The sequence below is a fragment of the Bradysia coprophila genome (genome assembly GCF_014529535.1).
Source record: "Bradysia coprophila strain Holo2 chromosome X unlocalized genomic scaffold, BU_Bcop_v1 contig_562, whole genome shotgun sequence".
Classification (NCBI taxonomy): domain Eukaryota; kingdom Metazoa; phylum Arthropoda; class Insecta; order Diptera; family Sciaridae; genus Bradysia; species Bradysia coprophila.
In genome coordinates this window covers 40183-56500 of record NW_023503348.1, presented here as the reverse complement: position 1 = coordinate 56500, position 16318 = coordinate 40183, and the positions used below count along the sequence as shown (strand labels likewise).

At 37.3% G+C, this 16318-nt stretch overlaps 1 protein-coding gene and 1 long non-coding RNA gene across 2 annotated transcripts; one reads left to right on the top strand and one right to left on the bottom strand.

The window, feature by feature from the left end:
- The first annotated feature begins 2127 nt into the window (after nt 1–2127).
- Nucleotides 2128–5599, top strand: LOC119070185. Its single transcript, XM_037174492.1, has 4 exons — nt 2128–2263; nt 2355–2457; nt 2931–3482; nt 4926–5599. Exons 1-4 carry the CDS (start codon nt 2252–2254, stop codon nt 5567–5569), a joined length of 1311 nt encoding a protein of 436 aa, XP_037030387.1. The 5' UTR covers nt 2128–2251; the 3' UTR covers nt 5570–5599.
- A 759-nt stretch (nt 5600–6358) lies between these two features.
- Nucleotides 6359–6745, bottom strand: LOC119070186. Its single transcript, XR_005086479.1, has 3 exons — nt 6687–6745; nt 6539–6613; nt 6359–6476 (listed from the first exon to the last, which is right to left on the bottom strand). It is a non-coding gene; the product is annotated as an uncharacterized LOC119070186 (long non-coding RNA).
- Nucleotides 6746–16318: the final 9573 nt, after the last annotated feature.

Here is a 16318-nt window from a genome sequence, read left to right as displayed (position 1 = left end):
GTTTATTCGAAGTAGCTTTTCACTGAAATGTCCTTTCCCATCAGTAGATGGCAAAACGTTTTCATGCAAACTTTAAAATACCAGTTCAAGTCAAACGTTTGCTGCTGTCTTGTGAAGGGTGTTCTTAGAGCAACTGACGATGGCCAGACCACGCTGGCCTGGGACCGCTATTAACACCTGAGGTCGAAACAGCGATTTTTCTCTTGAATAACTCACAATTTGGAGGGAAGAGCTGAAGTAGCTCTGTTTGTTTTTATTGTTTACTCTCGTTTTTTCTTATTTGCTCTCATTTTTCTGTTGTAATCAGGCTGTTGTTGTGTTTGTTTTTGTGTTAATTTAATTTAGTTAGGGAACGAGGAGCGAGAAGTGCGTTGCTTTAGTCCATCTTCGATGTAGGAGTGAGATCGTAGTAGAAGGTTTTCGCAAATAAGAGATTCAGATAAACTTAAATTTATAAGTAATAAGCGTAATAAGTGTATAGACTACGCCAAAATGATTTTTTCCCAAATTTTTTACATAAAGCAGCTAAAAATTGAAAATAAAGATACCCGTATCTCGTCTTTTGACGAAAAAACTTGAAACCGAAAAGATTTTCCACTTTATAAATTCCTGAAACATGTGATTTGCGCCATTTTCCACCCAAATTCCATATAAGGTCTTAAGTTTGCCACTTTACAATTACATTAGTATCACACAGTTTTGACTGATTCACTGAATTTTGTTCTCTTTCTTCTTCCTCTTATCTGCATCAACAGATAATAAGAGAAACGTCGTCTGCCGCCTGCCGTCTGCCACGCTTCATTCCATTGCACAGAAAATAGAGTAACGTACCCAAGGGTTCACGGTAAGTGAGGATACAGAAAATACAAATGCTGTTTCGACCTCGGGTATCGATGGTGATCCCCAGTTGTATCCATCGATACCCTTCCCAAGACAGCAGCAAACTTTTTCTTTGGACTAGTATTTAAAAATTTGCATAAAACACTTGCCATCTACTGATGGAAATAGGATACGTTATAGAAAGCTACTTCGAAGATAACCCTATCGTAGCATCAGAAACAAAATCACTGTCGTACAGTGCAGGTAAGAAGAAAAACCCAAAGTTTTTACAAATTTTTTTTAACCAAAAACTCATTTCTACGCATATAGAAACCTGACTTATAAATTAAGAGAGATAAACATTTGCTAAAACCTTGTACTCAGGCACACACTTTTGTATAGATTTTTCAATTTAAGTTTATATTGCCGCCCATTAAAATGGCTGAAAGCACTAAACGTATAAAATTTCGGTGCGACGAAAATACAATCGGCGGCGGCGGCGGCGTGAGCTATTATTTTTCGGCGGCGGCGCGCCGAAAATATAGCAAAAAATCGGCGGCGCGCCGGCGTAAAATCGGCGGTGCACACCTCTAAGTGGGGAATACAGCCCTCCCCTTCGGGTCGGGCTGTAACACCCCACTTATCAAATACACAACTTGGAACCTCGGAAGTAATATCCTATTATTAGGCTCTGGATGTGTAATTATAACTCGAGGACGAAGGCCGTGTGTCATAATTCACATCATGAGCCTAATGAAGTACTTTGCACCGAGATTCATACTATGTTTTGTTTTATGCAACAGAGGCATCTCAAGTTCGCAATTTTCGATCATTATGATGCTGAGTTGCATAAATGAGTATTTAGGCACAAGAAAAGCATTTATCACAGAGTTACATAGGTACTACTTCTTTCTCAAAAAAGATAACGAAAGTTTACTTCAGCTGAGTAAGGAAAAATACTATTCACACAGTAAGTCCGTTGAATACTATCTCTTATTTCCTTATCTGAACACGGCTCTTCTCCTTCTTCTCTCTTACTCAAAATTAAAAAAGTCAAAGACAAACTAAACGCAGCTTCGTAAATGGGTAATTCGCGATATTCTCATATCAGAATGCGTTGAAATCTATTTTCAGTTCCTTTGTTCATCCACTGATTCCCCCGAAATTCAAATTCTGAAGCTAACGTACGGCGTGAAGTATCCGAACATCTGAATACTTGGCTAAGGCCACGTTTTTTTACATAAAATTTACAAAAAATAAAGTGTTATATCATGGGCGCGCGTTAGCATAGCGCCCGTGACGCAATTTGTAGATATACAATTGCTGTCGTAAATATATCGACTAGCAAGTCAGGATTAATGATTGTCTTTAATGTAAGGACAATTAATTATTATTAACCAAGTGACGAATAACATCTGCTACAACTTTCAACATGACGCAAATGGTAAATTTATTAAACGATTCTACTCAATTTTACTATTCAAGTAATTAGATAATAATGGAATGTGGAAATTACCTCTTTGATGTTTTCACAGAGATTCGACGTTAAGCTGCGAACATGCATGTTTTTGATATTTTATTTGAATTCAGTAGTTAGTACGTTTTTGCGAGTTGGCTTTTATCATAAGCCTCAACAAGGTATGTGCATTTTTTATATTTTACTCGTTTTTGTCATAGAAGGAAATTATGAGGTCTAATTTTAAAAACTAAACAATGACGAATGACATGGTTTACATAGTCGGGATGTTATTTATACCGAAAGAAACGCAAAAATTATAGTTAGGAATGATGTTGCACATGTCTATGAGAACAGGTGGCGCTGCGGTGAGCCCCACAGGCTTGTTATCATTTCTCTGTATAAAATTGATTTTGTTGTTAACATACACCTTGTTACCTTAAAAAAATCATTGCAAGCAGTACGCTGATTATCATGCCATTCGTCAAGACATCTGTTGTCGTGAAAATTGCCAAAATCACTCATATTTTGTGTCAGTGCCATCTAACCCATCTAAGTGCATAACTGCATTTTTATTAAAGACCAAAACTAATGAGCTTAACAGACTCAGCATCGTTTCACGCTTTTGCTAATGAGAGTTATTACTTACTTACAGAAGGATACCTTGAGTTTTGCAACGATGACAACTTTGATGAAAACGACACATGTAATTTAACTGAGGTCATTGATTATCGATCGGTAAGATTGCTAAAGGGGTCCTGCGTAGAATTACATTATTTGGACGAAAGTATTTTCATGACTGAGTTTAACAAAGATCTTAGTCACAGTTTCCATGGTGGTTATGCGAAAAAATGTGAATCATACAACACATCTCTTATTTGTCCGGATGGGCAATTCGTTAAAGAAATTGAATGGGACACAGAATTTGAGCTAACTAGAGGTTTTAAATTGAGTTGTTACGAGCCAAAGTTCTATCAAAGTGATGCAACTATACTGGAGTCGCATCCAGGAGCAAAGCTCTTTCAGTCCGATAAACGAAAATGTGCATCAACCCTAGGAATTACTTTGAAAATTGACGATGAAAAGGACTCCGTTGTAGGCTTTGACTTAAAAAACAACTGTACTGTTGGTTACAGCCAAGGCATCAGATCATCTTGTTTAACTGAAACTGCGCTTTCTGGAATACACTTAGTAATTGAAAATCAAAGTGAGTATTGACAATTTTCAATTTGGCGCAAAATTATATTCAAATGCTCTATATGAAAGTTTATAGTTGTTTTCAAAGGAAGATAATTTATAAATCGACCTAAGTTGTTTGTTATCCCTTTACTTACACGCATTAAACGTAAAGCTTGTGCAGAATCAGCAACAACTGAACTTCACCAGCTGATCAACAAACACACTCTACTTGTATAATACAATACACAATCAAAACACATTCTGAACAACAAGTTTACTTCAGTCATACGTGTTATGTGCGCACATAGATGACCTTAACGTATGTTTCCACTGTATGTAGCTTGCCTTTGAATTGTTTTCGATACAAAGATATTGTCTTTGTCAACCAGCTGGAGATGTTCAGCTGTTGCTGATTCTGCACAAGCTTTACGTTTAATGAATGTAGAAAAATTAAATTAGTCTAAAGACGGTAATACATCCAAGCTTGACAATATGTACTCATCTTAGAAGTACCGCAACCAAAAACCAACCAAGAGTCGATGCTTTTGTGTACGATGCACAACCTCGCAGCTAGTGACAAATTCCTCTCCTGATTCTAGGTCACGGTCATCATATCCATTGTAATGTTCTTTTTGGAATAAGTAGAACCAAACTCCCACTCCAAACCAGGACCGGCCTGGCTCAAAATAGCCCTTCGGGCGTTGTATGGGGAAATTTAGTAAGAAGCCCTTCAATGCCCTTAATCCATACGATGACCCCTGGAGCCAGTTCAGACCTGAACTGAATACATGCATGTTTTCGTTGTCGCAAAAAAATTTAAATGTTTTGCAAATCTATATGTCAATTACTTAGCTTCTAAGACTAGCTCGAATCGCCCAAATAGTTTTGTATAACTTTAACATACACACACGGAATTTTGAAAACCGACACATTTGCTGTTTGTGTGTTTTACTTGAGTTTCTGATTTCTTCATATAAAAATACATGCAAAATTCACAAAAAACCAGTAAATAACGAAACAGAAAATGTGTCGGTTTTCAAAATTCCGTGAGCGTAAATTTGCAACGTAATTATGTTTTTTTAATTACTTGTGCCAGTAAATAAGAAAAATATTTTTTCATCCTTGCGGCGTGAATAACATTATTTTCTCCACTCAAATGCTAGACGCAAACTTTCGCTCTTGGTGAAATTTCCTATTTTCTCTCCTTGGTTAACAAATAACCAACCGGCTAACATTCGACTAATTCGAGAGATTAGTTAATGTACTCACATTAATGCCTCACTTCGTTCAGGCTACAACCTACGAAATTGCCTAAAATCTACCGTCCACAACAGATACGTAAATAAATATTAATGTAAGGGGTCGAAAACCCGAGAAAATTTCTGCAAAACCACTCTTTTCAGTCCGAAACACGAAAAACATTCTTTTCGATCTCCGCCTCGCATCCATTAAATTTTCAAATTTTTTACAGCAAATTACATAAAATCTTCTTCTTTAATTTGTACGGAAATTCCAAACATTGCCAGCTTGTGTATACCAGAAGATGAAAAGCAGATTTTGTTAACATATATTGGAAATACGACTAACACAAAAGTTACACTCAAACTAGAAAAAAGGTTTGGTGTTGGGAAGTCGTTGGTGATGTCGTACTTAAATATGAATGAATTCGAATTTTACACATCATCAGGATTCAAATTCCAGTCATCGATTCCTGCATTATCAAAGAATTTTAAGAATAGTGACAAAACGGATTTTGATTGGAGCTCTGCAGCAGATAATATCTGGCAAGAAGAACGACGTGTAAAAATTGATATTGACACTAAGGCAGGTTGTACAACTGAAATAATTGAAATTGTGGGGAAGTGTTCTTTTATAGATGTAAGATTAGCTCAATATACGCGTGTGGATACATGTCACGGGGAACGCAGTGAAACAGTTGTAGTTATTCCTGATAGTATTTTAAATTTGACCTTTAGAAAAGAAATTTTTGAATTGTTTGATAGTGACAAAATTCAAAACCAGAAAAAAGGAATAGTCCGGAATAACGCTGTTGAAGTTTTCGTGAAGCACACGCCCTATATTATCGAAAAATTTATAAGACAATTTAAATTGTAAATGAAATAAATATTATGCTTAACCAAAGCACCTAGCAGGGTAATAGAAAAGAATAAAATAGTACTTTAATCGAAGTATGCGAATATTTCCATACCTTTTTTTTCATAATATCATTGCAAAAACATAGCTAACGCCGACCCGTACGAAACACCTATTCGTATCAAAAGCCTTTATTGTGAAACTCTTCATTTCTCTTACTTCATTTTCTTCTCTGCTGAAAAGCTATTCACGCTTTAAAATCACTTGCATTATCCCCTCTTTGCCTTGTTATCATATACAAATAAATTGCCGGAGGCAATATAGACATCCCCGTACGAAATCAACTTTCATAAAGTCCTATTTAAACAGCTATATACCGCTATATTTACCTATATTTCATTATAAATAAACATTCCACAAATGAATAAGTCGACATATGGGATTCCTAAAACCCCCCACACATAACCAATTACTTCTCTGTTAACAGAAACTCTCTAAGTACCATTTTTCCCAAGATATTTGAATTTTACTAAAATCCAACATGGCCACCGGAAGCCATTTTGTTAGGAGACCTGAAATAGTACTGACGATTCACATTTAATAATACCTTTCAAACAAAAAAAAATTCATGAAATTCGGTCAAAATTTACTCGAGATATTGACAAAATACTCCACGTTCACTGTACGGCCGAGTAGCCAGATAAGAGCTCACTCTAAGAGACCTAGCTCACGCTCCGGAGAACATAATTTCATAAACTTTTTTTTCCCTGATTGGTACAGTCAATACCTAATAAAGCTAAATGTTGGGCTTGTAACTTGGACAGGAAAGGGACGGTTGAGCGGACAACGCAGTTGGATAATAGTTTGTCAGCTAATTGAAACCAATACGACGTATGATTGCACTTCGTATATTGTTTGCTACAAATTCCTAGATAATATACAAAAGTTAGCTAAATGTAGCGCCGAGCAAATCAAATAGTTTTATCTTACATCTAATATCCTACGTTTCAAACCTCGACTCAACCTCCAATGTTCTCTAGTTCAATGTGTGTGACCGACGATAACCTTAAATTGAAATTCACAATTTACAAATCATGTCGCTAAAGGCGGGCTGCTAGGAATGGTAAATTTTTCTTACGTTACGAGTTCTTGTCGTTCACTAAGACCTGTTGATACGACAAAGATTCTTTTCCCGAATGCCGAAATTACTGAAAAACAATTTTCAAATGAAATCTAAATTTTATCGGATCGTCGACAACATGAATCATCGAAAATATGGCTTACAATTATGAAACAACGGCAAATAATCGAATTTGTCGGCACACACAAAACTATGAATTAATTTCCTTCGATTTAAATTGAAAATTAGGCTCGATTACGTTGGATGACTCACTGACGCTTTCGCTTCACTTTTCTTATTTGATTCGCAAATTGTATCGACCATTTGCATTTGCTCTTTTCTTGACAACTGTCATACTTCGTTCCGTGGTGAGATCAGTGCTGGTAGTCGTTTTAACACTAAAACAGACGAAATATGTTCAAATGTAACCGACCTACAAGCAAAAACTGCTTGCCGCCCTGTGCCTGTTTCACACCAAGGGCTCTAACTCACGAGTCGGTCATCCGATTTCCATAAACTTTTTTTTTGTCGATCGATATTGTAAATACCTTTTATTTGACGTATTACCTACAAGTGTAACGTTTAGTTATCCGGAGATATCGTCGAAAAACACTTAGGCACTTATTGGGCCCCAGCTCCGGAGAGGTCGATCCGAAATCACCCATCTTCGAACTTAGCCTGTCTTTTGATAATACCAAACGGGGAAAAAAAGAATTTTAGAAATCGGACATTTTTTTTTTCACTGATTTGGCATCTCTGGACAACCACAATAGCCCCTTCCTCAGGGAGTCCAATTCGACGTGTTACAAACGTATGTGTAAACCTATAAGACACCAGTACTTCGTACGGGTCTAATTACCATTTATCGGAATATCAGAAATATATAAAAGGTTTACGACGTTTTACCAATGCAAAAAATTTCACTTGGAAATGTCTGAAACTTGAACTACCAATTTGGTAGAAGGGTGTAGCGTAGCACATAACCACTGAGTTATCTCGTTTGTCCCATTAGCATTTGGCCCGTTTTATGTTTCTTCTTCATATACATATATTTGCAATATTTGCAATATTTGCCGTGTGAAGGGTATCAACATAAATGGAGAATACCTGAGTAATCTCCGTTTCGCAGATGACATCTCCCTGATGGCAGCTGATCTAGATCAGGCCCAAATTATATTACAACAGTTGAATGAGGAGTCAAACAAAGTCGGTCTCAAGATGAATTTGTCGAAAACGAAAATCATGACAAACATTGACGATGACAGAGATATTAAAATTGGTGATACTGTCATTGAACGAGTCGACAGTTACACAAATTGAAGTTGGGTCTGGTCTGGATAACCAAACTGCAGAAATAAAACGTAGAATTGGTCTTGCATGGGCAGCGTTCGGAATACTCAAGCAAAATGAACAATAGTCTGAAACGTAAAGTGTTCGATCGATACGTGTGTCCTTCGTGTGCTCACATATGGAGCGGAAACGTTAACAAAAGCTTCCGAAAATAAACTAAGAGTGGCACAAAGAGCCATGCAGGGATGCTTCTCAATATTTTGACCAAAAAAGTGAAAAAGTTGCTTTTTTTAGTTGATTTTTAGACCGAAAAGTGAGTAATTTCGGGAAAAAGTGAGTAAATTTAGGAGAAAATTGAACGTCAAATACATATTTGGGATGTCAGTAGGCGATGTCTATCGTCTTCCTCACTTTTTTTAATGAATTGAATTTCAACGGTGGATTAAAGTTAAATAATTATAGCGACTGCCTCCAAAAGACAGGAAAAGTACGCTAGTAGAACAAAAACATTCTAATAGAAGAAAATATTACTTTTTATGCCAAATACTGCGAAAGTTTGTATTTTCGGTCCTCAAATGGTGACCGAAAGTAAAAAAATTCAGGCCTTGGGCCGAAAGTAAATGTCACTGTCATCATTTTACTTTCGCCCCGTGGGCTTGCGTATTTGCGGGCCGAAAGTAAATGTCACTGTCATCATTTTACTTTCGGTCCTCATAAGTCTCGAAAACGCATGTTCACTTTATTGAAAGTACGCATTGAGTGTAGTGTTGTGTTGACGATAGCCAAATGTTTTGTGAGCAAGTGAATGTATGTTTACAGTAATTTCATTTGTTAAATTGTTTGTAGGTCTTTTTTTTCTAGAAAAAATACCCTATTATGGCCGGTTTGTCTGTCTGTCTGTCTGTCTGTCCGTCGGCTGTCTGTCTGTTCCACAAATTTGGTAGTTTTGGTAGCTCTCAGTCGGTAGTTGGTAGCTTTGGTAGTTGGTAGTTGCGAGATGGATTGACATTCAAAATTGCAAAGCCACCATGAGCACACCGACACCAGGCAAATAATAATTATTTGTTATCTGATCACCGGTAGCTCACAGTTAACATTGCAATTCGAAAATTTGGTAGTTGGTAGTTGGACTACCAAGGCTATAATTGACTACCAAACGTAATTTTTGGGGAAGAGATGTTTACTATTCGAGAACTACGCACCGACTGACGAAATTATTCTACATGCTCGACTATTTATAAATCGGAAATCTGGTAGTCGGTAGCTTTGGTAGTTGGTAGTTGCGAGATGGATTGACATTCAAAATTGCAAAGCCACCATGAGCATATCGACACCAGGCAAATAATAATTATTTGTTATCTGATCACCGATAGCTCACAGTTAACATAGCAATCCGAAAATTTGGTAGTTGGTAGTTGGACTACCAAGGCTATAATTGACTACCAAACGTAATTTTTGGGGAAGAGATGTTTACTATTCGAGAACTACGCACCGACTGACGAAATTATTCTACATGCTCGACTATTTATAAATCGGAAATCTGGTAGTCGGTAGCTTTGGTAGTTGGTAGTTGCGAGATGGATTGACATTCAAAATTGCAAAGCCACCATGAGCATATCGACACCAGGCAAATAATAATTATTTGTTATCTGATCACCGATAGCTCACAGTTAACATTGCAATTCGAAAATTTGGTAGTTGGTAGTTGGACTACCAAGGCTATAATTGACTACCAAACGTAATTTTTGGGGAAGAGATGTTTACTATTCGAGAACTACGCACCGACTGACGAAATTATTCTACATGCTCGACTATTTATAAATCGGAAATTTGGTAGTCGGTAGCTTCGGTAGTTGGTAGTTGCGAGATGGATTGACATTGAAATTGCAAAGCCACCATGAGCATATCGACACCAGGCAAATAATAATTATTTGTTATCTGATCACCGATAGCTCACAGTTAACATTGCAATTCGAAAATTTGGTAGTTGGTAGTTGGACTACCAACGCTATAATTGACTACCAAACGTAATTTTTGGGGAAGAGATCTTTACTTTTCGAGAACTACGCACCGACTGACGAAATTATTCTACATGCTCGGCTATTTATAAATCGGAAATTTGGTAGTCGGTAGCTTTGGTAGTTGGTAGTTGCGAGATGGATTGACATTCAAAATTGCAAAGCCACCATGAGCATATCGACACCAGGCAAATAATAATTATTTGTTATCTGATCACCGATAGCTCACAGTTAACATTGCAATTCGAAAATTTGGTAGTTGGTAGTTGGACTACCAAGGCTATAATTGACTACCAAACGTAATTTTTGGGGAAGAGATGTTTACTATTCGAGAACTACGCACCGACTGACGAAATTATTCTACATGCTCGACTATTTATAAATCGGAAATTTGGTAGTCGGTAGCTTCGGTAGTTGGTAGTTGCGAGATGGATTGACATTGAAATTGCAAAGCCACCATGAGCATATCGACACCAGGCAAATAATAATTATTTGTTATCTGATCACCGATAGCTCACAGTTAACATTGCAATTCGAAAATTTGGTAGTTGGTAGTTGGACTACCAACGCTATAATTGACTATCAAACGTAATTTTTGGGGAAGAGATGTTTACTATTCGAGAACTACGCACCGACTGACGAAATTATTCTACATGCTCGACTATTTATAAATCGGAAATCTGGTAGTCGGTAGCTTTGGTAGTTGGTAGTTGCGAGATGGATTGACATTCAAAATTGCAAAGCCACCATGAGCATATCGACACCAGGCAAATAATAATTATTTGTTATCTGATCACCGATAGCTCACAGTTAACATTGCAATTCGAAAATTTGGTAGTTGGTAGTTGGACTACCAAGGCTATAATTGACTACCAAACGTAATTTTTGGGGAAGAGATGTTTACTATTCGAGAACTACGCACCGACTGACGAAATTATTCTACATGCTCGACTATTTATAAATCGGAAATTTGGTAGTCGGTAGCTTCGGTAGTTGGTAGTTGCGAGATGGATTGACATTAAAATTGCAAAGCCACCATGAGCATATCGACACCAGGCAAATAATAATTATTTGTTATCTGATCACCGATAGCTCACAGTTAACATTGCAATTCGAAAATTTGGTAGTTGGTAGTTGGACTACCAACGCTATAATTGACTACCAAACGTAATTTTTGGGGAAGAGATCTTTACTTTTCGAGAACTACGCACCGACTGACGAAATTATTCTACATGCTCGGCTATTTATAAATCGGAAATTTGGTAGTCGGTAGCTTTGGTAGTTGGTAGTTGCGAGATGGATTGACATTCAAAATTGCAAAGCCACCATGAGCATATCGACACCAGGCAAATAATAATTATTTGTTATCTGATCACCGATAGCTCACAGTTAACATTGCAATTCGAAAATTTGGTAGTTGGTAGTTGGACTACCAAGGCTATAATTCACTTCCAAACGTAATTTTTGGGGAAGAGATGTTTACTATTCGAGAACTACGCACCGACTGACGAAGTTATTCTAACTGCTCGCCTATTTATAAATCGAAAATTTGGTAGTCGGTAGTTTTGGTAGTTGTGAGCTGGATTGACATTCAAAATTGCAAAGCCACCATGAGCATATCAACACCAGGCAAATAATAATTATCTGTTATCTGATAACCGATAGTTCACAGTTTACATTGCAATTTGAAAATGTGGTAGTTTTGGTAGGTCCAATAGTTGGTAGTTGGTAGTTCCAAACAGAAATTAGAAAAAAGACCTCACCAGGCTTTAGCCGGTCTATTCTTGTTATTTTTATACCAGGGGGCTCCCGCCCCCTGGACCCCCGCGCTTTTCGGCATTTTGGTGTTTCTACAGCAAATTTTGTTGATAACTCAACAGTTTAATTAAAATTATGTTTTGTTTCGGACCGAAAATACAAATCTTCCGCAGTATTTGGCATAAAAAATAGTATGCATCACTCGGGGCAAAAGTAAAAAAATTCAAATCGTGTGATTGCCGCCCTTGCCTGCGGCGCGGGCTGCAAACTTCACACGTTTGAATTTTTTTACTTTCGCCCCTTGTTATGCAAAATACTAATTCTACTTGTGGCGACTTTTGTCGATTAGTCGAGGTAATTATTGCAAGTTCTAAATCCATTTAAAAATCATTCTAAGTAAACATTTGTTCGGCGTATCCTCTAAAATGTTCAGATTTTTAGCCCCGTACAAAGGGGCTTATAGGATTACGATGCCGTATGTAATTGATGGAATTCGAATCAGACGGTAAGGGCAAAGTGTTTGCCTATGTTCATAGATGACGAATCTGCAATAAAAATTTTGTCTGTCCGTCACGTCGATATCTTGAGTAAATCAAATCCGATTTCAAATTTTTTTTCCCCCTGAAAGATAGTCGCAATAGTGAGGCTAAGTTCGAAACACATACATCGAAGGGCATATTCGGGTCGGCCCTTCGTGAGTTAGGGCCACCTAAGTAATTTAAGGTCTTTTGGTGATATTTATGGCAAAACAAACGATGGAAATGTAAATGACATGGCAAGTGATAGGTATTGTCAATACCAATCCAGGAAAATAAAGTTTTTTAAAATCGGGTGAGTGGACCGTGAGTTAGGGCCTTAGAAGTGAAATGCTACTAGGGCCCTATGTGTATTTTACATAGAACTTGAGTAAATTTCATTCGTTTTTCGTAATTTTTGTTTGATTTATAAGGTAATCGAAGGCCGAATAGAATGTTGTTGAAAAAAAATTAAATTTGGGTCCTTGACCTAAGGCCGCTACTAGGGCCCTATGTGTATTTCACATATAACTCGAGTAAATTTCATCCGTTTTTCGTAATTTTTGTTTCATTTGGAAGGTAATAAAAGGCCGAATAGAATGTTGTTGAAAAAAAAATTAAATTTGGGTCCTTGGACTAAGCCGCTACTAGGGCCCTATGTGTATTTTACATATAACTCGAGCAAATTTCATCCGTTTTTCGTAATTTTTGTTTCATTTGGAAGGTAATCAAAGGCCGAATAGAATGTAGTTGAAAAAAAATTTAAATTTGGGTCCTCAGACTAAGGCCGCTACTAGGGCCTTTATACTAAAAAAAAAATTTTTAGGACGATTTGAAATTTTTGTTTCATTTGAAAGGAACGTCGTACGGGGCTTCGTAATTGCGCTATGCGCAATTTGTAAGATGTACACATTTCATAATAATTTTAACTACATTAACCGGCGCAATAGGCTTACGGTCAAAGTAGGGTGACAGACGCAATAGGGTCACGTACGCAATAGATATACGGGTTTGTACGGGGCTCAGTCGCAGCAAACGCTCCGACTGTTCTGATGGCTCGTTTTTTATAAAACTTTGTAGCCACCTTCATAATATTCCGAAAAAGCCGAGAAAATATTTTTGAGTTCAAACTCGTTTAAGAAATTCTTATGATTGAAGGTGTGGCCAATTATACTGTTTTAGCTACCTGGTAATTCAGACACATTTTTTTCATATCGCGGCTACGAACTACTTTCGTCACACTTTTGGTGACTGTAGAATGAGTAAAAGTGGGTGTCGAGGCATACAATAGAACATTTTTTTGCTTAGAACTATGTTTTACGTCGAACCTGTCCAAATTGCCTCTACTAACTTGGCATCTATCTCTCATCATTATTTCTTTCTATTTCTACCACATGCAAGGTAGGAGATGTCGCTGCTCGTGTTTACCATGTAACGTACATAACGAAGTAATTTCAGTCTAAAATTTTGTACCCTTTCCTCGCTCAGAATACCATCTGCGATCTTTAGTCTGAGGTTTTAATTTCAATTTTTGATCTTCGGCTTAAGGTTACGAGCTTTTTAAAATTAGGAAGTTTGGTTTCTCCTAGCTCACAGTAAGACATTTGTCCTTACATTCAACGATTTAGAAAAAAATAGAAGAATTATTTTCAAAAACAGTCTGCCGTAGCATCAGGAAGCAAAACTTTAGTTCCAGAGCTAGACTATAAAAGAGAGATTCACTATTCTATATTAGTTTTGGTTGTACTGGCTATCATGAGCCGACAAATTTGCTGAAATTTTAAGCGGCTTTGGGATTCTGCAGTTCATTCCTAGGCTCATAAAATTGACTATTAAAAATGAATCTAAATGCGGCAGACATTTTTTTCAAAAGTATTAACAATAAATAGCGCCGAAGGCAAAACTTTTGAAGAAAAGAGTCTGACCTAACTCAAAAATATGCGCCTAATAATTTGAAAAAATATGATTTTAAGAGAAAAAGTGAGTTTTTAGTTGAAATAGTTGGTTTTGGGTGCAAAAAGTTGCTCACTTTTTCAGATTTTCTAAATAGTTGGAAAAAGTGAGAAAAGTGAGTCAGAAACATCCCTGGCCATGACGGAGTATGCTTGGAATTACGCTCAGAGATAGAATGACAAATCAATGGATTCGACAACAAACAAAAGTCGTTGATGTCATGGAAAGAATAGCATCTTTAAAGTGGAGCTGGGCGGGACATATTGCAAGAGGGACGGACGAACGTTGGACCAAAAAGATCATGAACTGGAGACCACATAAAACAAGACCTAGAAGTAGACCACGAGAGAAATGGAATAATAGTATAAAGCGAATTGCAGGCGCAAATTGGCAACAAGTGGCAACGGATCGTTCAGAATGGAAGAGAATTGGGGAGGCCTACATCCAGCAGTGGATAGAAACAGGCTGAAAAAGAAGAAAATATATTTGCGGAAGTTCTTCAATTGAAAATATTGCTGTTTCATTTGCGTAAATGTAGTGGGACAATATACGAGTCAATATACACGGGATTTTGTTTCTGAACCTAGACAATTTTAAATGTTTATTTTGACGAGTTGGTGATTGTGTTCCTAAACCGAAGGCGCGGATCATAATCCAACTCGTCAAAATAAACATTTGAACACAGGTGCATATCATTTTATGTGTCGACACAATACTCTTTCTAGCAAACAAACTCTCACCTCTATGTGTCAAATTCACACCTTATTTCTTTGTATTCTACAAACACTATTCTACATTTTGACTGACTACGCCGTAATTTATATGTAAATTCCAAAGGCTACTTGATTCTTTCATCGCCTTAATAAAAGTAGTTTGTTTGCTAGAGTATTGGTATATTGAGAGTATTGGTCGATACAAAGATAAACCCAAACTCCCTCTCCGAGATGATGCGCAATGCAAGTCATACCACACAGAAACATATAAAACTAATTATTGCATTCGCGGTGTGATTACCCGAAAAATTACTTATCTAGAGCGCTAATTCATACATTAATAGTTTGCTGTCAAAACAGTCATAAGTTGTTGTCTCGTTTTCGCTCATGCAATAAAGCATTGTATTTCATATGGAGTAGGATTCTCGCTGTCGCTCGAGGATCCTACTCCATATGAAATAAAGTACTATTACACTAGGCAACACAGGTCATGTACACGGATGGTGGCATAGTGCGTTGGATTGGTCTTGGTGCCCTGAATATGGAACACACCTCCGTTCGTCCCAGTGACGTCTGTGTGTAGACGTAACCCACTCGAATATATGACAACGAAAGTGCACCGATCTGGTCGGCCGTTAGTGTGGTGAGGTATTCGGACCTCCTGAGTTCAATTAACAACTCCATTCGTCTCGATCACCTATCTGTGGTTCAGACCAGAAATTTTTTTGGCTGTGTGGGTAAAACATTTTCCGGTCTGAACCACATATAGGTGATCGAGACCAATGGAGTTGTTATTTGAACTCAGGAGGTCCGAATACCTTACCACACCAAACACCGACCGGATCGGTGCACTTTCGTTGTCAAATATTCGAGTGGGTTACGTCTACACACAGACGTACGTCACTGGGACGAACGGAGGTGTGTTCCATATTCAGGGCACCAAGACCAATCCAACGCACTATGCCACCATCCGTGTACATGACCTGTGTTGCCTAGTGTTATCTCGATAATATATCTGTTACTCTCGGAATTTTGAAAAACGACACATTATCTGTTTTGTGATTTACTGGTTTTTTTTTGTGAATTTTGCACGTATTTTTATATGGAGAAATCAGAAACTCAAGTAAACCACAGAAACAGAAAATGTGTCGGTTTTCAAAAATCCGTGTGTGTAGGTAAATAATAGCTGATTATGCACCTATGTCCAAAATATTTATTTTGTCGATTTTACCGCCTTCGACTCGGTAACTTTTTAAACGTCAAAATGAACACTTTGAGCAGGCGTGCATAATATGCACTGCATATTCCATTATTAACTTGTATGCATTATAAATTTCTACGGAATATAAATTGGCCATAATTTGTGACCTTAACAAATTGATTGCTGATAGAAGTGGTCTACT